The sequence below is a fragment of the Cyprinodon tularosa genome, unplaced genomic scaffold (assembly GCF_016077235.1).
Source record: "Cyprinodon tularosa strain WSP-4 unplaced genomic scaffold, ASM1607723v1 ctg356, whole genome shotgun sequence".
In the NCBI taxonomy this organism is placed as follows: Eukaryota; Metazoa; Chordata; class Actinopteri; order Cyprinodontiformes; family Cyprinodontidae; genus Cyprinodon; species Cyprinodon tularosa.
In genome coordinates, this window is record NW_024039070.1 from 6,912 (window position 1) to 31,079 (window position 24,168).

The following is a 24,168-nucleotide window of genomic DNA, read 5'->3' on the forward strand; positions in this document are numbered from 1 at the left end:
GATTCATTCAGTCGCTGAGGACGTTTTTATAACCTAGAAATGATCCATGAGCACGCAACCGATCGAATGGACGGATGGTCCACGGACCTTTGTTGATTCAGTTATTTGTTTTGCCAAAAAGATTAATTATAATCATTTTTCATTAAATAATAGAGATGCAGATAAATAGAAATAAACAGTTCTCAGATAAGATCGGAGGTGTATGAAATAAGATAATGCAGTCACTATGTTAAATTAATGAATTAACTGTATTTTAATCAAAAACATCATATCATCATAAGATTTTGGTTGTTTATGCAAATGGTCTCAATAAACTTTTCAGTTGACTGCAGGCCCACAAACACGGCAGAGCTCCCAAGTGCTGCCTGGTGGTTGTCCGGGTACATTGCAGTTCTTTTTGGAAAAAAAAATAAAAAATACTGGCCTCAGGAAATACATTGTGATTCACTCAGGAATCACACAGGAAACCGTCCATTTCCAACCAGTGCCCACTGTAACAGAACTGAGGGTCCAGTCTTTATTTCACACTCAAACTTTGTAGTATGAAAAAATGTCTACTTTAAAAAACACATTTTTCCCTCAAACCTTTGAGTCCTCTAGACCTTCTGATAGTGCAGTCTTCTGAATCATGCAAGGCCAGTGGTTACCAAACTTTACATGTTTGGCCACCCCTTTGTTTTATAACAAAAAATTAAACAACCAAAAGTAAACTTCAGTAAATCATACTGATATGAAATAATTTATTTTCATAACACAAAACTGTGATGCTTATTTGAATGAGGAATAGAATTCCACACTGCCCTCTATAAATGTTTTCTTTTCAATATATATTTAAATTTTCACCTCAAAATCAGTTATTTAGCTACTTAATTTCCCCCTCTGCCATTACAGAGTTCCCCGTAAGGGGTGTGCTCCCATATTTGGGAACCACTGGTTTGGTATGGCAGTTGGGCTGAAAACGCAACATAATCGATCACAAGGATATTATTGATGTTATACATTTCCAAGGTACTGAAAACATTGTAATCTCACTTTATTAAAACACAAAAGTACATTTTTTACCATTTTTTTTTACAATTGAAAACAATTACATTTAAATCAAAATATATCAGTTCAAACATCTGAAGACACTTTTACCTTTAGACTTTTCTAGCTTGATAGGAATGCAATTGTTTACTGCTGAGGATCTTAGAAAAAAACAATAGCATTCAGGATAGTTAGAATCCAGTTTTGATAACAAAAGCAACTAAATGTCTGCAGAACCTGTAGATTATGAACGTTAGTTTGGGCCAGTCATATTTCCGGGTTAGATCGTACTAATAATTACTGCAAAAGTCATTTTTATAAGATATAAATTTTTAAAAATAATAAAACAAAAAACAAACAATATGGCACTTTATCCTTACTTAGTTCAGCAGGTCTACAAATTAGAGTATTTAGATGATCCAAAATGGTAGAAGATCAGCTGAAACATTCAAAGTAGGACAATGTACAGCCAATGCTGGGAATGATTACATTAGTAGGAGCTGGGACTTTCTAGCTAAAGTTATATAAAATGCAACAGCTTATTTATATGAAGTATGAAGGAATTTGGACATATTACCAAGAAGTTATGAGCCCATATTTCATTAATGTTCACACCACTGCATGATTAAAAAGCCAACCTTAAAAACTCGCCTCTAACAGTGCGATTATAGGGAACTGTCAGATACTTTTACCGTCTGTTACATGAAACTGTTTAATTTGCTAAAGAAAAGTAGCTTACTGTAAATGACCGATGATTTTTGAGAGAAATCTTGTGGGTCCTTTATCTTTGGGTTCAGCAGCCTCCTGCTGTGAGTGTTCATAAAGAGACAACACTGAGACATTGAGGCAGAACTACAGTCAGAAAACTACCAGCTGGTAATTGAGTATTTAATGCAAAAAGGCAGACATCCAACAGGCTGATCATCCAATCACTCGTCCGATCGTCCATCGAGGTTTGGCCTTCGCACTCTTTCGTAGAAGAGCATGTACGCGTTGGAAGACAGCACCTCCTGCAGGTTGGCTTTCCGCACAGAATCGTCTGACACCCAAAGCCACTGAGAGCTGAACGGCGAGGTGCTGCAGGGTGGGGCGGGGCTTCGACGATAGGTGACAAAATGTCCCGAGTGCATGTCACCATGGTGAACCAACACTGCCGTCAGCTTGAATAAATACTCTGTGGAGCTGAAGGAAACACACCATCACACATTGCTTTCACTATGAAACTATCTGCACGTCCAACCTGACAGCAATGGATGATATCTCCACTTTCTTTACGACCATCTCCAAAAACATCACACTTAATAGTCTACTGCAGATGTAATGGCTTTTTATATGTGGAAACTAGTGGGGCTTACTACATAAAATAAAACATTTAAATACAAACTGCAGTTGTTGGGTCATTTATTACTGTTAATTTTTTTTTTTATTTCAACTTCTGACTTCATAAAAAAAAAAAAAAGTATCCGACAAGCTTGATGGACCATAGTTTGATTCCACAATAGGGAGTGCTGTATTTTTTTCTAAATCTTCCCACTAAGGTACAAAAAAGAACACATCTTTTCATTAAAAGTGACCTATAAACAAAAATGTGTTTGCATTCAAAGGTTCTGCTTCCTCTTGATGTCTGAGCAAACCTTCTCCTCGTTTTAACACTTCTATGAACGGCTGCTGCTAAATATACCTGAATTCATACGTGAAGCCGCGCTGTGGATTCAAACCAGGGGAGAGAAGAAATACGGAGGAACAGGTTCCATTAGAAAAAGGTTTGTTGTTGTTATGATGTTCTGCATCTGAAAGAGAAAAAAAAAAGTCCAGTCTGTAGGGAGAAAAGAAAATGGCAATAAAAGATCTGCCGATTCCAACTCACCTGTCCCATTAGCTCTAAGCCTTTCTGTGGACTCTTCTGTGTCCAAACTTTCTGTCTTTTTGGCTTTATGGGCCAATGTGAACCGCTGACTCCTCTGTGTGGAGTTGTGTTTATAACGATCCATTGATAGATACTCTGTGAAGTGGACATGCTCCTGCCGCTTGATGGGGGTTCCTTCGCTGGACCATGTCAGTCTTTGCAGATGGATACAGAGGCACTGAGGGAGCTACAGGAGCATATGGAGAAAAGGGCTGCATTGATTTCCTCTAAAAATAACTAAACTAAAAATATTTAGTTAATAAAAATATTAAACGTTTTATGCAGGCTAGTTTTCTTCAGTTTTTTTCTCCTTATTTTTGCCTTTTTTTTAAATAAATAAATTAGTACCTTTCCAAGTTTCAGCTGTTTGACAAATGTCGTCCTCTGGCTTTCGAAAATTTGCCCGTTTCTCGTTGTGCTTTGTTGAATCTTAAGAACAAAGTAAAGACAATACAGATAAAGGGACAATCAGGACACTTCGCATCTTCTGAGGAAAAGGTTTTTGTTTTTTTACAGCTACAAAAACAGACATACCTTTGTACAGTTTTCACACTCCACCTCTTTGATTGTTTCCGATGAAATAAAATGCTGCAAACACTGATCTAGAGAGAGAGGCCGACCCTGTGAAGAAATGTGAATAGAAAAAAAACTGTTACTGTTAAAGGCTGCAGTGCCTTTCAAAATCATTAAGAGCTAGAACTTTTCCACATTCCGTCACATTAATGTCAAACTTTAGGGTTTTTATTGGACTTCTTTGTGATAGATCAACAAAAGCTAATCCATAATCAGTGTTGTGCTAGTTACTGAAAAGCAGTAACTAGTTTCTGTTACCAGTTACTTCATTTCAAAAGTAACTTAGTTACTAACTCAGTTACACCATAAGGTAATGCGTTACTGTGAAAAGTAACTAGTTACTTTTTTTTTTAAAGGTTCACATTATGCCCTTATAGCCTTCAGAAATGTTATTGCACTGGAGAATAATACCATCTGTTGAAGAACTTGACATGCATTTGCATCATGACTCTGCTAAGCAATTCTATATACAAGCAACAAAGATATGTTTCAAAGTGCCAATTTATTTCAGGGCAGAACAAACTGACAATGCTACATAGTAGGTAGTTGCCTGCAAAATTGCCCTTTAAAGCAGGTGGCCTGCTATAATTTGTTCCCCCCTTGTAACTTTAAGAAGCAAAGGTCATTCACCTCCAAAGTTTCAGGAACAAATTGTCATCATAAAAGATGCTTATAAGCCAAAAATGAAAAAGCTGGGACCTTTTTTGTCTGATTTAGACAGGGGGAACAGATTACAGCAGGTTTTATTTCATCCCATATTGCCAATTCTGGCAATATGGGATGAAATAAAACGGCTGATGTTAGAACACAAACTGTTTATTAGGGATAGTACAATAGTGATAAACTGTAAGTTAATATAAACACAAATATAGATTTAAGTACTAAATTTCAAACAGGAAAAAATAATTTCCTTCTGCATATAGTCTTTAATGATTACACATCCAGTCCATTTTCTATTTCATTTTTATTACAAGTATATGGTTTACAACAGTTTTCAATGGGATGAGAACATTTGGACACTGTGAAACAATGAGAGATTTTTTTTAAGGAACATGTGGAAAAGAACAAGGATCTGTTTGCTTTCAGAGGAAGGAGTTGACACTGCTGTCAGCGACCAGCTTTCAAGCAAACGTTTGTGTTTTATTATTAGTTTTAAATCAGTATCACTGGCGATATTCTGCTATAACATGTGAAGTAAAGAATAAAACAGTAAAGCTCAACTTTCATACACGTAAAACCTTTTAAATTTGAGGCGGAGTTAACTCTGGTTGTTCGTCCTACTCCGTGCGCGCTCCCGACGAGGGGATATAAATTTTCACAGGGATAACTACCTTGGCACGACACCGGTAGCTTCTAGCTTCATCGCAGCATATTGCTTTTGTAGGTGTTTCAACAGATTACAGTTGCTGTTTTGGGCTGTAGATAGAATCTTTGATCCAAGGCACAAATTACATTTAACCAAAATGTTCCTTTCTTTTTTCTCAACAAAAGTAAATTAATGAGAATATCTCCAAGTGAAGAAACTCGACTTGGGCTCTGCAGCAGCCGCCATGATGACTAGTGTTGGTAAACACAAACACGCCCTCAGCATGTTTCCTTCCTGTCTCTCTCTCTCTAACACAGGAAGACAATACTTCACTGCAGCTTTTAAGTCTCTAGCTGATCCCGAGACTATAAAATAACGCAGTAACGCATCATGTAGTAATGTTAACGGAGTTACTGAATTTAAAAACTAACGCGTTAACGTACTAGTTAGTGAAAAAAAACCCGCTGTTACTTTGTAAAGCGTTAGTCCCAACACTGTCCATAATTGTGAAGAAAAATAAAAAAGAATAAATGATTTTATAAAAGTAGTTAATAATAATCTCTGGAGTGTCCAGACCCTTTGAGTAGAAGCTATTTTCCTTGGGGTTTGTTTCAACAAACGGATGCAGAAAAGCTGGAGCTCCATCAGACTGAATGGGAAGCTTTCATCTAAACTGTCTGGCTAGGAGCTTAGAGCCCTTTTTCTTCTGTCTTCTAAGGTCTTTTACGGCCCCTAATATGTGCCTCGGTACCGTAATGGAACATTGTGACTTAGCCCAAAAAAATAAAAGACATGGGAACAATTATTTTAAATACAAGAGGCCTTATATTATTTATACAAGGCTTTTATGTTCTTTAGTTTACAAATTCTGTCTTTTTTTTCAGAAGTATAACATTAAAAAAAACATTAACTGACTATATTTTTGTAAATATAAAGAAAATGGTTTTAAGTTTTTTTTAAATTCAGCTATTAAAAAACGACAGTGTTCTTTAGATGAAAAGGGGGTCATAGAGGTATTTCGGCTCTAGAGGAACTTAATTAATAACATGGAAAAAAATTGCTATTTGGGATGTTGGTTGATACCCTCGGCTCTAACAGGGTTTGTGTCATTGAGCTCTAGCTACCTAACCACTAGCTCACTACTGAGGTGTCCCCACTGCATGATGCTGCCACCTCCATGTTACACCATGGGAAGGCTGTGCTCAGGGTGTAGTGAAGTAGAGGGTTTCCTCTACATGCTGCATCTTGCATGAAGACTAATAAGTTTGATTTTGGTCTTATCTAACTAAAGTGCCCTCTTTAACAGGTTTGCTTTACCCACTACATGGCTTTAGCTGCTTCTAACGTAAGCTCTCCATATCTGCTCTGTCAAAGCAGATAGGTGTGCAATTGTGTTTTATCGCTGCTTTAAACTTCGCTACAGCTTTATTGCTGATTTGTCTGCCGCGGTTATTAGTCGTCATTATCCTCTTTGTTCACTTATGTTTTCTAACAAAACTCTGAAGCCTTTATGTAACAGATGGAGTCAAAGTGACTGATGTTAACGGGCTGCACTGGGCTAATAGATTTGGATATGTAAAGAGACTTTTATATCCCTTTCGTTCCATTTTACAATAAGGCTGTCAGGTCTTTGATTGTAACCTGACATAGATAAAGGCTCAAAGAGAGTAAAATGCCTTAAAAATAAAGTGTGCAATAAAATAAAGACTAACTTTGATACCCCTGGCATTTTTAGCTTACCCACTGAGGAAGAGGGATGGACAGAGAGAGGCTCTCAAATGAGTCGTATCGTACTGGACTCTATAAATTAAAGCAGATACCATTGAGGTGTTATTCAAACAATAACAAAAGCTGGAAAGTAACTTTTGTTGTATATGTTTAAAAGAAACTCACCTGAATTTCACAGCGCTTGCACGACATGTTGCTCGTTAGACGACCGTGAAAGGGATGCTGGAATTTCCAGGGACCCGGGATCGGATGAAGAGGAGCTGCTATGGAAAAGTAAAACACAAATGAAAGACATTCAGTGCTGGTTTTCTAAATAAGGCCTCTTGACTTGTATCTTTATACATACCTCTGCTTATGCAGGCAAAAGCTTTGGCATCTTCATCAGGAAGAGACTAGAAACACAATAAACACAAAATAAGTAAGTGTAAGGGCTTTTTAACAGGAAACCTCAAGGTATGCATGTGGATCTGTGAACGGTGTAGGAATACAAGCGCAAGCAAAGAGACATTTGTGTTTTAAATTTTGCAGTTTGGGATCAGCAGTGGGTGTGGAGAGAACTTGCCTCAAGGGACTGCATATCAAACAGATGTGTGACTTTGGGTTGCCTGTTTCTCTCCTCCTCTAGTGAAGATGTGAGGACATGAAAAAGTTCATGTGCATCCTTAAGAGGGGAGAAACCACATCCAATTAATATAGAGGACAATAAACTAAGATTGGGCAGTTTACACCGGATGCTATATTCATTTGTGAATTTGGTACAAAAGTACCAAAAAGGTGTTGCCTAACACCAAGCTTATTGTGCCGAACCCTAATTTCCAAACCATCTAACAATCAATACTTACCGGTAACTGAAACTCCATTCTTACAATTATACAGGAATTTAACATCATCTCAAACTTCATGTTTTCATTTGGTAAAAACTGAAATTTTAATCATACATTAAATTACAGTTTGGAAAGACCATTCCACAACCTTAGCCCTTTAAAAGCAATAATATTCATTTTAACCTTCGTTCTGACATGCTTTCTAATCTCAGAACGTAAAAAAACAGTTTTTAATCAGACATAATACATTTATTTAGGAATAAATTTTTTTAAGATCCTATTTTAAAATAAGAGTTTGTGCACAAGTTTGATTTCATGATTTTTTTCAGTCTGATCCAAACTCTGCCTTAGTTGTCGACACGGACTCAAATTTACAGATAAAGCTTCATCATATTGACAGAAATCTTACTTTGCAAATTTGCAAATGGACCACATTGTTTTAGTAAACATTATAATCTTGTGACATTAGGCCACTCTTTTTTCAGAATTGGCAGAGTTTCTTTAATTTTGGTTTCTAAGGTGGAGACAAGCTGGACTGAAAGTTGCGGCAGTCCACTTTGGCCAAATGGCTTTTGCCAAGATGATTAAGTAAGACGACACAAGGATTAGAGTATTTAAACAAAAAGGCAAAAAATAAACATGAAGAGGAATCAAGATGAAACCAGTTGTTGAATATAATGGTTGCACCATCATGCTCAGAGTCTATTTTATCACCAGAAGAAATGAAGAATGCTACAACTCAGATCATGATGGTAGAAACTTGGATACAACTTTATGCCAGGGTTATTACCCCAAACACATGAAATCCAGTTCAGTTTTTACGACAATAAACAGGGAAAATGGCCTTCCCAAAGTACTGACTTCCAACCTACTGAAAATATTTTAATTGTAATGAAATGTAGTAGCATGTAGTGGCATAAAAAAACATACAATTTAACTAGAAGAGTCAATTCAATCAGAGGTACTAGAGATGCCCCCCGATGTCTAAAGTGTGCACGGTGAGGTGCACCCTGCCAAAAGGACATCTTAAAGGTACCTGTTATTAAAATCATTCCACTCTGAGATAATGGGATTAGGTGCCTTATTAAACATCCACTGATTAATCAAGCTGGTGATCAGTGTAGACATGCAGCAGTATGGTCCAACCTGCTCCTCAAATGAGCTGATTTGCCAGCGGTACAGTCTGAGAACATCCAAAAGGCATCCTGCATCAAGAACATCCTCGTCTCCTGGCTCCTCACTGGACAGAGCTGTTAGGGCACAGGCCATGATTAAAAACAGAAAAAAACATTGATATGTTTTTTTTTTTTTTATGTTCTACCTATCTGATGTGACACTGTGTGCTTACCTTTTAGCAGATGCAGCAGTGTTGAAGACAGCTGGTTGTCTTTGCATGACTGGATCGAGGGCAGACCTGAAAACTTCTCCAGCCATCTGATGAAAGACGGACACGCTGCCAAACCCTGAAGCAAAGAGTTTAGGAAGCAGGTGTTGCCCAAGTTCAACAGACCAGGGACCATACCTGTGGGGAAAAAGGGGCCATGGTAAATCCCTGCCAGAAAGCATTTTGGTCTGAATAGGATCTGGACATTAAACATCCTCTCTGTTAGAGTAGTTTCAGGCAGGGGTTTAAGGGGTTTTTACTTTTTCCTCAAATACTGTAACTGATTCTTGGAAGGTACTTTCGTCACACATGTGAGGTTTATACTAAGCAGTTGCAATGATTAAAACAGGCAGGAGAGATGCTTTAATGATGAGGAAGTCAGCCAACTTTCCAAAGCCAATCTAATCTCCCAATCAGCTGACAAGAAGGAGCTGCTGATGTAACACAGAGCAGCAGAGAGATGATAAAAGAATCACTGCTTGTTAATAACTGGAAATGTGAAAGCACCGTCAAAAAAAAAACAAAGAAATTAGATGCAACAGATTATTAATCCCATACATAATCAAAATGAAAACCCTGCATTTAAAACAATAGAGGGAAACGACAGCAAATGCTCAGTAATCACCAGATGACCTCATTATTGTTAATATTATAGCAATGTTTTGTTCACAGCAGTTATTCTCAATAATATATTCCCAAAAAATACAATAGGTTCAAATTAGTCCCCCCCACTTAGTGTTTTCCCCAGATATTCTAACCTCTCTTCCGCTTCTTCCTCTCAGTTATCGGGCCCCACAGGACGTATGCTCCAGCTGCAATTGCAGCAGCGATCCCGCCGACAACACCCCAGTTTTTTATCATCTTGTTCCTGAAAAAAAGAAGCATATATTAAAAACATGTAAGGAAATAATCAACAAAGTCAGGAGAAGAAGAATGCAATTCTAATTCAAGACTTCAGACTTTTGCCTCTCATGGGATTTTAGCATATTACACTATATTGGACACGAGACACTGTTGAAATATTGTTAATGAAAATTGCAATGAGAACACTGCGAAATGTATCCCCTTCCTTTCTTCTACACCAACCAGTGAAAGGTTAACCATCTGCTTCATTAAATTCTACAACAAGAAAGTCCATTCAGCTGGAGTAATATATTGCTGCAATGCAGAGAGTCAATGTGTGCCTATAACTGAGGCATTAAAAAGATGAAACTTATTAAACCAAAAGTTGTCAAAAAATGAGTATACCATCTGTGCTTTTAACCTTTAAAGGCACATGGACAATTCTTTTCTTCTTTTTTTGAGTTTTTACGGCACTAATGGCTCATTTTTCTGACAATAGTCTGACAGGAAAGGGGGCTATGAGAGAGGGGGAGAGACATCTGGCAAAGGACCACGGGCCGGATTCAAACCCAGGTCGGACACTTACATGGGTCATGCGCACTAACCACTGACCCACCTGCACGCCCAAGGCACATGGACAATTAACAAAACATCTAACGGTACAGAAAGTTCAAGCCATACAGTGTGTAAAACATAATCAAATATAATAAAAACAATGTTTGAATTCTATTAGCTAAGGAATAAATTTGATTACCTCCCTATTTAGCATCACTACAAATGTCGAAGATGACACACAGATGCATTAGATCATTTGGCCAGGGTTATACAACTGGTTCTTGTCTCATCCTGTTTAAAGTTAAGACATAATGCAGTGGGAATGAACAAGATGGTGCAATCCAAAGAGAAATGTGAGGCCTTCCGAAAGAAAATTACCTGGTAAAGGATTTATAGACCTAAAGATTTCAAATCAGCCATTTGTCTGCATAGAAATACTTGTACAAGTGGAGCATATTCTAAACCACAACCAACATGCTGTGGCTTAGTGGCTGTCCAGTAGGGTGCCAGAGAGAGCAAGCCCAGCTGTATGAAGCACAGGGTGACATAGTAAAGCTACCAGAATGACAGCTAGCAGTCTTTAAAACAAGGGTCTCCGAATCTAGTCCTTCAGCTTTAGATAAATCTCTGCTTCAGTGAACCTGAATCAAATGATTGCCACATTACAAGGTCTTTACTAAATTTGATGGCATGCTAGAAGGAAAATCAATAGTTTATCTCAGCTGTTGAAGCAGTGATGCTCTGGAATGTTACAGGAAAGTAACTTTCAAGGACTGGACTTGGAGAACTTACAAGAAAGATAATGTTCTGGATTTTAGAAAAAAAATGAATAGCATCAGTAATTAGACGTGGAAACTAAAGGTGTACCACATATTACTGCAATGATACTCCCAAGGGTATAACATGCACAATAAGCATAACCTGTAAATAACTGCAAACTTCAGAAGATTTCTATTTAATATTAACCTTTTACCAACTTTAATATTCTTTTAGAAATTTTTTTAGGGAAATTAAAGACATTAAATACTTAGTTTTTATTTCATGGTGTTTTGTGCTCAAGGTTATCATACAATCATACAAATATTCATACAATAGAGTTTTAATACCAAAGTGAACAACATAAAAAGTTCACAAACAGAATAATTGTGTTTATGATCACAAAATGTAAGTGATTTTGGCCTGATTTAAATCTGTATTTACTTTTTTTAATCAGTGATATCAGATACGACCAAATTTAACACGAGTTTATCACGTCAGCTCTGGTTTCTATCCTTGCCCTGCGATATATTGTAACTACTCAGTCAGATTTAAATTATTCCTAATTGCTAAAGTCGTATTTCTAGTTAGTGAAACAAACACAGCATTAGCATTCAGGCTAACTTACCAAAAAAGCCGAAGCCAGGCTCCCTTACGAAAACTACGTTGACTTTACAAATATAGAACATTTGGATGTTGTCCCAAAATTAAAGTCTATAAGTTAAATATTAACTAAAACACAAAGGTACTAGGCTTACAACTATTATATCAGACTGCGTGTTCGCTCTGTTGGTCATAGACGGACGATGGCGGCCTACTGACCTATACTTACAGCCCTGCTAAGATCTGACCCTGGACACTAGTAGGTGTTTGTCACATGGAGATTTTACCTGACTGTGGGTCCTGTGCCAAGAAACTCCCCCACAAGCTTATCCGTGTTCTCTAGTCGACACCACAACATCCCAGTGTCCATGTGGAACCAATATTTGGTAGAGCGTGTTTCCCTACGGAGTATCTGAGAAGTGCACAAAACAAACGCTGCAAAAAAAAAAAAAAAAAAAAGCCTAGCTTGGGTCATATTTAAATTCATGTTAAAAGAGAAGTTAAAGTAGGATCAACTTGAAACGACATGAATCCTCCGGAAATTCTTCCCAAACCTTGTCAGAAAAAAAATTGAAAAATAAAAACTTAATAGTTTTGGGTTGATAAGATTTACTTTATTGTCCCCAAAGGAAATTCGATTTGGGTACAGACTCTGGCTACTACATAGTACAAATTATGTGTCACATTGCATTCACACATTAAAACCCTGCTATAAAAATTCCATTATAAAACAATAATACATTACAGTAGATTCACAATAAAAAAAATTTTGAAAAAATATACAAATATAAATATAAAAACCCCTCTTAAAAAAATCTGTTATGTGAAATAATGAATACATAAAAAAAAATGCATGCCGGTTTAGTTTCATCGCCCATTCCAGCTACAGTGTGTAATTTCTAGCGACATCTAGCGGTCAGACTGCAGACTGCAGCAACATGAAAATCCCCCCCCCACGCTTCTCCCCCCCCCCCCCCCCACAGTACGGCGAGCGTAACGGGACAAAATGTCTTCCACGACGTCCGCATCACCTACCTTCTCAAGTGATGAGGTTTGTTTACATAGATAATTTTAATACTGCCATCTATTGTTCAGTACCGTCTCAGTTCATCTCTCTCAACTTGCCGTAGTTACTTTCGAGCGTAAAGGGAAATCTCGCAAACGCTAGTTTGTTGGCTCTGCGCTGCCGTAGCGCAAAGATGTCTGCCTCCATGGCTGCGAGACCCGCTCCTATGTAATTATAAATAACGAATTCTAAGGCAACGCAAATATTAAGGTTAAGAGGCTGAGCTCGTAGATGATGATAAATAACATAGTTATGTATAATATATTAAATTTCTGACTGTATATCCCTGTAATTATTATACACTGTAGCTTTAAAAATAAAATAACGGATATAGGAATAGATAATTTTATGATATCCTCTGCTGTTATATATTCTGTTATTCTGTTATGAACCTATAGACAGACATTTTCAGCTGACATTTTCCTTCTTGGAAAAAAAGCAAAGGAGATTGATTGTAAAAAAAAAAGTGTACACTTATAAAACAAATGAATACTTAGAATACATTAAGATTCATACAGATGCAGCTAAAGTGGTAAATGTTAGAGAGGGTGCATCATTTATCATTCCTGATGTAAATATGAGAAATAAAAATCACAAAGTATCCTGTATACAAGAAAATCAATAGCAATAATGATGGCAGTGGAATCGGTAGAGGAAATTAAAGATAATGTTTTAATTCGTTCAGGCTCAAGCATTGCATTAATAAGTATTCAGGAGATTCAATCAAACTCAGAACTAGATAATAACATAGATATATATCACTTAATTCTCAGCTGCAAAAGTAATAGTATAGAAATCAAACAATTATGAATTCTGTGACATATAGGGAAAGACTCTAACAAGAAAATGCATGTTAAGGTTAAATGGCAATAGCATCTGGACAAAGAGGATAAGGCTAGATATTATTATGGTATCCCAAAAATAAAAAAAATGGGTAAATATAGACAATGTAATAGAAAAAGAAATAAGAGGCTATTATATATAGAATGAGATTTGGTCATACTAAATTAGATAGGACAGTTAACATAATTGGCAAAGATAAAACGAAAGATTTTATGAGTGGTGTGGGACATTGTAAACTATAGAATATGTGTTCCCAGAGTGTAGAAGGCCTTTATATAAGAAGAATTAGTTTTACATCTTTGTAGGAATTTTTGAAGACAACCTGGTTAGATATGAAGAAATTACTACAAAGATCCTAATGGGATTTTGTTTGATTTTTTTTTTTAAAACAACACGAATATTGAGGAGAATAAAGTGTTGGTATAAAAGTCAGTGGTCCATACTCCATCTAGGAGGTGGCAGTGATGCCCTAAAAGCTGGGTTTTTATGCCCCAACTGCCATACAAACACAAAAGAGGGAAGAGTTACTATACCCATTGTGGAAAAAATAATCTTGAATTAGATAACCAGATTTTATTTATTAAATAGTTTATAAATAACAAATACTTCTTTACGTTTATAAATTAGATTCTTTTCTATTTGTTTTTCTTTTACAAATAAAAAATTATCTTTTTGATAGGTAACTTCACCCTCACAACTCCTCTCAACACTAAAAGCACAATCTATGTAACACTTATTGTGAAATGCTGGCCAAAGAGGAGTGGGGAAAAATTGGAGCTTCTAGATGTATAATGCTAACAAATCATAAATATAAACACCTGGAACTTTGGTGCATGGTGGTATGCTGCCTGAAGAATAAATGAAAATGTAGCTCAGACTTTTTCAGATTTTTGACAGCAAAAAAAGAAAATAAATAATATTTGTTCTTGCAAGTCACAATAATGCAATATTTGGTTCAATGTATAGGTGGGGTAAGGAAATTTGTGGATCTTTATACACTGTTTTAGTCATCAGTCTAAATCTGTGATTTGATTCATATTCTAAATACCTTTTCTTGGTAAATTATTTTTTTCGCTTTGTTCTTTTAAAACTCAAAAGTACTACCTATAAACACCTGTCTCTGGAACTTTGGTGCATGGTGGTATACTGCCTGAAGAATAAATGAAAATGTATCTGAGACTTTTTCAGATTTTTGAAAGCAAAAAAGAAAATAAATAAAATTTGTTCTTGCAAGTCACAAAAATGCACTACTTGGTTCATTGTAGAGGTGGGGGAAGGAAATTTGTGGATATTTATACACTGTTTTAGTCATCAGTCTAAATCTGTGATTTGGTTCATATTCTAAATACCTTTTCTTGGTAAATAATTTTTTTCGCTTCGTTTTTTTTAAAACTCAAAAGTAAAGGACGGTCACTGTCAACTTCTGTATTTATCTGGACAGCTGTCTCCTCTGTCTCTGCTTCGGGTTGTGTAGGTTGCGGACTCCCCCGCCCCCGATCAGCAGTCATGTGGATCCACCCAAGCCCAGCCAAGCGCGCCCTCTGATTGGCTGTCGGCAGACGCGCAGACAGAGTCGCTCTCCTTGGTGCTGAAATCGCCGACCGTTCGCGATAATGTAAACTGCGATGAGGCCAAACGGAGTATCGGATAAAAAATACAAAAATGGAGGATGACCTTTTTCAGCTGAGACAGCTTCCGTGAGTAGATTACAGTTCGTGTACTGATGCTGCTGTTTGTTTGTTTTTTGTTTGCTTTTTTATCAGCTAATTTTAACCGTGACTGCCGGACTCGTTGCTTTCTGACTGCTTCGTGTTTATTTCATTAGCTCACCACAAATAGCCTGACAGTCCTCGAACACAGCACTGATTTATACCTACACCTACCTTACAGACAGGCAGTGTTAGATTCAGAAAGATAAACAACATTTTATTGATTTATACATTTACAAATTTTATGTTTTGTATAATTAATACCACAATTCAGTTTGCAGAGCGATCAGTTTAAAGTCATGACTCAGAGAAACATTGTTGATGTAAACCTTAGTGAATGTAAATCAATTAAACTCAAGAGTAGACTTTTAAAATGGTGGCATCGTTTTTCCTAAGCAACTGAAAATATCTAATCTTAATATAATGTGTTACTATGTATATTTCCAAGAAAAGCACCTTCTGGCATATATCTTTAGTAAGGAACACAAATAATTAGATATTGTCATGTTTATTCCTTTGGCACACTTAAATGCAACCTTGATGTTTCAAATAACATGGAGGTCATGTTCTTTAATTACTGTGGTTGAGTCATCACATGCTGATTGCATTCGTTCTAAGTGCAACTACCAATTTTGTGCATGTGGGAGAAGATTATAGGTTATACCCTCTCTGGATATCTAACCTCTCTTACAATGGGTTTTGGGAGAAAGTCCACAGCATATACAAGCCTTGGTGGGATTTATCCATTTTAACACTGTGCAACCAGTTAGCAGATTTACAGTAAAAAAAATTAGGCTACCAGTTTCTTAACTCTTATCTTTGCTATCTGATCTTCCACCAAACATAGATCTCAGTTGTTTTTACAAGAGATGTGTTATCCCTAAAAACTGCCCTAAACAACCGTACTGTTATTGCTAAACACTGTTTATTACTTCCTTTCAGTAACAATAGTAGCAAACAATTGAAGTGTTTACAGTCACAGCACAAAGTTTATAGCACACAGCTCTACAAAGATATTGTTGATACAAAAACCGGAAGAGGAGGTTGCATTATCATTTCTACTCCATACTTATGCATACTCTGGTAACTCATCTTTCTACAGTTAGTGTTTGGCTCAGCAACTAGACTTAGACTGAGTGAATTATCTGGGTAAAATATAAAATGCTGCAAAAAAATCATAAATTAACTCCATCTGTAAGAAAGAAAAGTATTTTCATGTATTTTTGATCAAATTAAATAAGAATGCTTTTGCATGTTTATAAAATGTATTTCAGTGCACCAGTGTTATCACTGTGGCATATTGGTACTGTAACTTAACTTTTAAACCATGTATAATCTCAACATCTAAAATTGGTGGATTTCTGGCCCTGGCTTAAATAGAAAGGTAAAGAAGTGTTGAATTAGGAGCTTGTTTGTCATCCTCAATGAAGGTAAAAGACATCAATCATCCAATAGGTGATAGATAAAATCGAAATAAAAAAAGAGACAAACCAACTGTCTTTTAAACAAAAATTGTACATATTGTAAACCTTTGAAACAAATTGACTCCTGTCACATGGCCTCACAGCATAAGCACTAACCACAGGAATAGCTTTACAAAAATGACTATACCTAAGCTGTTCATTTAGGCTATAGTTTTTCTTTCTTTTTTTTCCACCAAAATAATTCATGTTGCTTTTTGCCTTTCTTTTTTTTTTATTTTGCAGTGTTGTTCGCTTCCGTCGCACAGGTGAGAGCACACGTTCCGAGGAAGATGTGGAGAGCAGAGAGCAGGGTGTCACAACAGCAGCGCCTGTTGATCTGGAATCTGTGGCACTTGCAGAAGGAGCTCCAGTGCCACGAGAGTTTGCAAATCCAACCGATGGTAAATAACAGTAGTGCATTGCTTCTGCCCACTACCATTTCCTCTTTAAGTTAGATAATACTTTACACAAATTACTTAAGTTCACCATTTTACAGACACGTTCATGGTAGAAGATGCAGTGGAGGCGATTGGCTTTGGCACATTTCAGTGGAAGCTCTCTATTCTCACTGGACTGTCCTGGGTGAGAATGGCACAAATTCAATGTAGGCTCAACAGACATTTAATGTTGTCTATTCCAACACTAATTTAAAGAGTGTATCTGGGCTTTTTGTTTGTGCAGATGGCTGATGCCATGGAGATGATGATTCTCAGCATCTTAGCTCCACAGCTCCACTGTGAATGGAGGCTACCAAGCCTTGAGGTGGCACTACTGACATCGGTAAGAGCTTCCTACAGTTTATAAAGTGATCCTTTATGGAGTGTTTTGTGAATATGCTGGAAAATGAATTGTGTAAAGCTATAAGTTTTATTTGGATTGATTTTAAATCAAACCAGGAGTCACAATAAATGGCAATGCTGTCATATGAATGGTTGTATTGGGGGGGAAAGACCCAAATGTAGGAACTCAGGGAGCTTCTAGGCTTCAACTGAACACAGATAAAGCAGGTTAAGGTAACAAAACAAAAATGGACAGAAAATCGGACTAACAGCTATTAAACCCAATCAGCATATATATGAAGGAAAAACAGCAATAGGTAAGCTGATAGGTAACCTGAGGCAAGTAGTGAAATGGGAAGCTAAAAAAAGGACTTTTGTGGAAATCTGAAAAAAATTTAATGGTAAACAGCAGAAACTGAGACAGGCCAATGAAAAGAGAAACCTGAATTATAAAGAAAGCTTTAACTCAAACCCACATTAAAAACTTGGATCATGATAATATTCAATGTCTTGATTATAATTATTCCATCCCTTAGATAAAGGAACTTTAGTTCCTCAGGACCACTAAATTGAACCACTTCATATACCTGTAAAATTGTTTCTACTTTGTATGTCCCTGTGGATAGTGTGTGCTGAATGCATAAACATAATCATATACCTGCTTATACTTAATTCTAATTCTATTCTTTTTTCCACAACTGATGCAGGCAGTGTTCATTGGAATGATGATTAGCTCTTCTCTTTGGGGAAACATATCTGATAGATACGGCAGAAAGATGGTGAGTTCCACAGGAAGTCTTCTTAACCATTTGGTTTATGAGGGCCATGCAAAATTTCAATCTCTGAAGTTTCCTTTGTCACAACCACAATCTTTAATGTATTTTACTGGGACTTTATTTAATCATACAACCTAAAGCAGTATTTTTGAATTATCTAGCTTGAAAAAAAAAAGGAAATCAAGATGTCTCTGGATTGGGTAGACCAGCAGAGACTTGCTCCAAAAGACCTTCAGCTGTAATTGCTGAGTTAGATGTATCTAAAAAGCACTTACTCAACGTAGGCTGTATATCAATGCCTTGCAATGCTTTCGACATTTTGTTTTTGTAAAGGTTTAACAAACCATACAGGTTTGATTTTTCCTCCATGTAAGAATTATGGACCCATTTTCATGGTCTAATAAAATAATCTCAGTAAGATAAGCTGAAGTTTTTTTTAATAGAAAAACTCTCAGGGTATGAATATTTTGCAGGGCTCTAAATGTGTAAAAATACTAGCTGTGAATAAGATAAGTGTATGTGAAATGTAAGTGCTGATCATACCCACCAACAGGGCTTAACACTGAGCGTACTTTGGACCATGTTCTACGGCCTCATGAGTGCATTTGCACCCATTTACGGGTGGATCCTGTTCCTGCGTGCATTAGTGGGCTTTGGTATAGGAGGAGCACCACAGTCGTAAGTATCCCTCCATCACAGCTCTAAAGACAACAATGAACCTAATGAACTGAGTTGGTTTTAACACCAAAGTTCCTTATTCCTCCAAGGGTGACCCTGTATGCCGAGTTTCTTCCCATGAGATCCAGAGCTACATGTATCCTGCTGATTGAGGTATGAGTTGCTCCACACTAACACATTAACAAGTGTATTTTTCCCCTGTAGTACTTTTCCATCCTGTTTTTTTTCCAGATCTTTTGGGCAATTGGCACAGTTTTTGAAGTTCTGTTAGCAATCCTGGTGATGCCCACTCTGGGCTGGCGCTGGCTGCTGGGCCTTTCCACCATCCCTCTCTTCATCTTTGCCTTTCTGTGCTATGTGAGTGCAACAGTTTTAGGCTGTAGAGTATGGTAGTGTATGCATTTACACCTTTAATGCTGATGTGCATGTGTTTACAGTGGCTTCCAGAGAGTGCTCGTTATGATGTGCTGACGGGGAACCAGGAAAAGGCTCTTGCTACTCTGAAACGAATAGCAACAGAAAACGGTGTCCCCATGCCTCTGGGAAAACTTATTGCTGCAAGACAGGTAGAGCGCAGTCTGCATGTACTCTGTTATAGGACTATTAATAACTATTGTCTCACCTGCAATATACTACATGTATCATGCAATCATTTATCTATTCTTACGTATCTGTTCTTTCAAATTAGGAAGACCGGGGAAAGATTAGAGACTTATTCTCATCACAACTTCGCTGGACTACAATTCTACTCTGGTTTATTTGGTAAACAAGACAAATAATAAAGCACCCAAACGTCTGTCTCGGGATTTTTTCAATCCTCTGCAATTTTAGTGGCCATCTTTAATCTGTATTTTCTAAAGAATAATAGTACCACAAGCTTGTTTTGTCACATGCATTTCAGTGTAATTCATTACAATTGTATGTCATGGACCGACCCAAAGTAGTTAAGAATTGTGAAGTGTAAAATACATGGCTTTACTTTTTATACATGTAAATCTAAACATTGCGGTGTGCATTTGTATTTAGCCCCCCAAGTAGAAGTATTTGTCAAACAACTTTTAACTGCAGTAGCAGCTGTATATATTTTGTTTCCAGTGGTTTTACACAAGTTGAAAATATTTCTTTGCCCAGTCTGCCATGCAAAGTAACTCAGGCTCAGGTAACTGTTCTGCTGGGAGGGCAGCATACACCTCAGTATTTTTTTTCTGAAACAATTTTTCATTCAAAAGAGTTCCTTCCAGTATAAAGATTAATACTGAGATACAATAACACACAGATGGATTGTTTAAGAATTAAATGAGTGTCGGCATGAACAGGTCACAGATGATTTGATTAGGAAGTATAAAAATTAAGCTGGCAGGAGAAAATTATATTGCACACCAAAAATTATTGGTTTTAAGGACAGTAGTGTCCAAAGTGTGGCTGGGGAGGCTATATGTGACCTTCTGAATGACTTTAGAAAGGTCCTTGACTCCAAATTAATAACGGCACAAATCTTACCAACCAGCTGAGGCAGTTGGCAAGTTTTAGCACATATATTTGATGCAAGACTTTAACCATAAGTTAATCTTGTTGAGACAATAGCCCAACTTTTACTTTCATCAAAATACTCTATCTCTGGTTTATTGTGATTATGTGAAAATACAAAATTCTATGTTAAAATGTGTTTTTCGCATTGTATATTGATATTTTTTTTGTGGCTGGTGGAGCCTCTCAGCTACCATTTTGGCCCTAAATGTTTGGACAACACTGCTGTGATATAATAGATGTGGAAAAGATCAAAGCATATGAAAAAATTGCAAGGCAATGTCTTAGCCTGATTTCAAGTTGCTTCTTTGTCAGTGCAGGTTTGCAAACGCCTTCTCTTACTACGGACTGGTGCTCCTCACCACAGAGTTGTTTCAAGAGGGAGGCGCATGTGGAAGTGAGTCAAAGGAAGCTTCTTCTACAACCAGAAACAACATGATTTATGCAAAAAGCATGATAGACATTTGATTGAGAATATCTAACAAAAGAACTGTTTAATGTCTTCCTCTAGTGGCCAAAGGTGGTAAAAAGGAGCTGCGATGCAGCTTGGAGTGTAAATATTTAAATTCTGATGACTACAAAGATCTACTGTGGACAACATTATCTGAATTCCCAGGTAAATACATTAAATATGTTTGTTTTTTTCTTGTTAATAATATGTAGGTGTGCAGCGCAATACTATATGATTTTACTTGTAAGATGTTAAGATAACTAATATCAAAAGTAGACAGAGCAACTGGCCCTCATTCTCATCTGATGCTTCATTTACGATTTTAATTTACGATTGTATTATGAAATACAGACAGCATTTTTATTTTAGTTTCAAATGGATGATTTTTTTTAAAGTAATTCCATTATCAAATATTTATTATTATTATTTTTTTGCCACAAGATAATGGTTTACTAGTAATTAATTTCAAATGTGAAATTTAAATATTGATTTATTAGATACAGAGTGATATATTTGTTGTGTCATTTTCATAAAGTATATTATCTGTGTGCTAGAGATAAAATTAACAATAAATACATTTTTTTAGAATAGTAGAATTTCGAATTAGATGAATAAAATGTGATTTTGATACTTCTAACATTAGTATCAAAAAAGAAAACCCATCTAAAATATTAAATGCATATGATTGAGGCTTCCTTTTCAGAAATAATTCAATTGGACATCAAGTTGCTTAAATTCAGCGTTTCTCCATACACCCTGTTGCTGCCCAAGTCCTGCAGTGTCTGTCTGTGATGGCTCTTCAGAGTTGAGACCTGCCTCATATCCCCCCTTTAGCATTTCTATCAAAATCTCAAAAGGGCTTTACTGTTCAATCCTCTCAAGTCTGTGATTATCTCTGTTGCCTGTGCTACTTTTTCTGCTGCACTATTTCTTTCCACTAGACTTTCCATTACTGTGCTTAAATACAGCACTCTGTGAACCATCAGCTTACTTAGCAATTGTCTAATGAGTCTTCCTATCAATAATGGAGCAGCTGTCAGGTCATGGTAATGACATAACATTGCTGTGATTAAAATCATTTTCTGGTGGTCTTATGTGATATTCTAACTCCTTCAGAAACAGTATTTGTTGTTTTTATTTGTAAATTCTTAGAAAGTTTCACTTTGTGCATAAAGAAACCTATTCTCATTTTATTGTGTTTTTTTTTTTTTTCTAATTTAAAGAAAACAAGCAAATGCATAAAGATAGTCATTTTAGGAGAAGACAACAAGCCGAGTTTATTTTATTTTTTCCTTTTGCTTAGGACTGCTGGTTACACTGTGGGCTATTGATCGACTGGGACGGAGAATGACCATGGCATTGTGTTTCCTCGTCTTCTCCCTGTGCATCATTCCCCTGTATGGATGTGTTGGGAGGTAAATTATCGCCTCTATATTTAATGATTTGCAGATTCTTGTTTATCTACGTCTTCTGAAACTTGTTTGTCCTTTACAGAGTGTCCATGACAGTGCTAATATTCGTAGCCAGGGCGTTTATTGCTGGAGGCTTCCAGGCAGCTTATGTTTACACTCCGGAGGTAATATATATAGAGTATGATTTTTAATTTGTTAAGAGCAGAGAAAGTGGAGAGATTAAACCAGGAGATGATGAATTTCTTTCTGTTTTTTTCTGCAGGTTTATCCAACAGCAACCAGAGCTTTGGGTCTGGGAACAAGCAGTGGAATGGCTAGAGTTGGCGCTCTCATCACTCCTTTTGTTGCACAGGTAACACCTAGATTAAATAGTGCTAAGAATTTAAAGGACCTTGTTTGTATAAGTGTATTCATTGTGTTTGATCTGGGCCTTCATCCTACAGGTGATGCTAGAGTCCTCAGTGTACCTGGCTCTCTCTGTGTACTGCTGCTGCTGCCTGTTTGCTGCTGTTGCCTCCTGTGCTCTGCCCATTGAAACCACAGGCCGGGGGCTGCAGGAGTCCAGCCATCGTGAGTGGGGACAGGAGATGGTAGGCCACAAAGCTGAAGAAATCCCACACTCCAACTCAAGCTCCCAGGGTTGAGAACGTGTTTGCTAAGGTACAAACAGAAGGCAAGTGCAGCAACAAGACAAGATGAGAAGAAAGGAGAAAACAACACCATCTTTCTGCCCTTCTTGTATGTTACCCCTAAGAGCCAGGCAGTACCATTTATTTTCTCATCATGTCATGAAAGGTCTTTAAACATCACTGGTGTCACAGGGTTTCCATTGTAAAACTACGTACACACGGAGTGAGTGAGAGAGACCTAATGTACAAGATTTCAGGAGAGGATGATGAAAATAAGAAAGTTTTCAAATGTATCTTCATGCATCCACCTTCTTATAAGAGCCTTAAATGAACATATTCAACTTTTGAACCTTTTTAAAACGCTGCTTCTGTAGTAGACAAAGCATATTTAACATAACATCTTCTCAGTATTTTTAGTAAGGAAATCTGATCATCTCATGTACGTATAGGCTGCCTGCTGATATGCACTTTAATGTATGAAAAAAAAAAAACCGTTTAGGTAAAACTAATTTATTTTATTGAACAGTCCCATTATTATGATAAATATATAGATAATTTTGGAGCACAGAAATAGAGAGTTTCTCTCAAACATGAGAACTCCTTACTGTAATTTGTGGCTCTTATTCAGCCTTTTCTTGTTGGTAATGCAAATACCACACATAAAAGGCTAAAATCATGAATTTAGAAGGTCTAAACATAATGGTGTTTGTTTTATTTCTAACAAAGATTTCCTGAAGCTGTCACTGGGAGTTGAGGGTTCTTCAGCATGATACTGTGGTAATATTTCTACATTACAGCACATAGAGTGAGAGTCTGCAGAGTTTTCCAAAAGTGCCATTATTTTTCAGACTTTAGTTCAGTTTTACTTATTGAAGAACCAAGCTATTTCTTCTGTGAGAAAATTTTAGTTTACTTCGGACAGAGTCCAGGCTGATCAACGTTTGACACAAATCTGTTAGGGTTATGACAAAGAGGCTATCTAAAGCCAAAGGAAATCATCCCATAAGTTAAATCACCATTGAAGATTACTGAGAATTGTATAAATAATTTTGGGCACGAAATTTTTTTTTTCTTCTCATAATCATTAAAGGGATAGTTCGGTATTTTTGACATGAATCTGTATGGCATCCCGATCACCAGCGGCATGCAATCACACTGACTTACCCCTGGCAGCGTCCTGTGAGCAGAGTTATCGTCCAGTTTTGGTCAAGCCGAAAGTAGTCCTGCAGGTTTTTAGGAACAGCGAAATAAAACTTTTCTCTTCCCAAAACATTATGTGTCCAAAAGAGTGATATTTTCGCATCCCAAAAACATTGTAGTGGAAAAAGTCA

At 36.8% G+C, this 24,168-nt stretch overlaps 2 protein-coding genes across 3 annotated transcripts; one reads left to right on the forward strand and one right to left on the reverse strand.

Annotated features, from left to right (window-relative positions):
- Positions 1-1,900: 1,900 nt before the first annotated feature.
- usp30 (ubiquitin specific peptidase 30) lies at positions 1,901-11,932 on the reverse strand. Of its 2 annotated transcripts, none has more exons than XM_038295580.1 (13): positions 11,792-11,932; positions 9,506-9,615; positions 8,712-8,885; positions 8,510-8,613; positions 7,102-7,200; positions 6,886-6,931; positions 6,705-6,799; positions 6,552-6,611; positions 3,467-3,553; positions 3,281-3,361; positions 2,894-3,119; positions 2,708-2,816; positions 1,901-2,208 (listed from the first exon to the last, which is right to left on the reverse strand). In XM_038295580.1, exons 1-13 carry the CDS (start codon positions 11,872-11,874, stop codon positions 1,956-1,958), a joined length of 1,527 nt encoding a protein of 508 aa, XP_038151508.1. In that variant the 5' UTR covers positions 11,875-11,932; the 3' UTR covers positions 1,901-1,955. The 2 variants fall into 2 exon arrangements, with proteins under 2 accessions (XP_038151508.1, XP_038151507.1); XM_038295579.1 differs by having other exon boundaries at positions 6,705-6,802.
- Positions 11,933-14,940: 3,008 nt separating this feature from the next.
- Positions 14,941-23,396, forward strand: svopa (SV2 related protein a). The gene is made up of 16 exons (XM_038295445.1): positions 14,941-15,110; positions 16,829-16,986; positions 17,082-17,167; positions 17,267-17,365; positions 18,072-18,143; positions 18,694-18,818; positions 18,908-18,971; positions 19,050-19,175; positions 19,256-19,384; positions 19,507-19,580; positions 20,666-20,742; positions 20,857-20,961; positions 22,100-22,211; positions 22,291-22,372; positions 22,471-22,560; positions 22,652-23,396. Exons 1-16 carry the CDS (start codon positions 15,076-15,078, stop codon positions 22,850-22,852), a joined length of 1,635 nt encoding a protein of 544 aa, XP_038151373.1. The 5' UTR covers positions 14,941-15,075; the 3' UTR covers positions 22,853-23,396.
- Positions 23,397-24,168: the final 772 nt, after the last annotated feature.

Bases quoted from the DNA above. Each gene is read 5' to 3' on its own strand.
- usp30 (XM_038295579.1), bottom strand. From the start codon at position 11,874: ATGGACACTGGGATGTTGTGGTGTCGACTAGAGAACACGGATAAGCTT. The intron at 7,201-8,509 runs GTTGGACCATAC...TCCCCTCTTAAG, and splicing joins TCAGCTCATTTGAGGAGCAG to GATGCACATGAACTTTTTCA. The intron at 3,362-3,466 runs GTATGTCTGTTT...TTTGTTCTTAAG, and splicing joins AGTGTGAAAACTGTACAAAG to ATTCAACAAAGCACAACGAG.
- svopa (XM_038295445.1), top strand. From the start codon at position 15,076: ATGGAGGATGACCTTTTTCAGCTGAGACAGCTTCC. The intron at 19,385-19,506 runs GTAGAGCGCAGT...CTTTCAAATTAG, and splicing joins AACTTATTGCTGCAAGACAG to GAAGACCGGGGAAAGATTAG. The intron at 20,743-20,856 runs GTGAGTCAAAGG...GTCTTCCTCTAG, and splicing joins AGAGGGAGGCGCATGTGGAA to TGGCCAAAGGTGGTAAAAAG.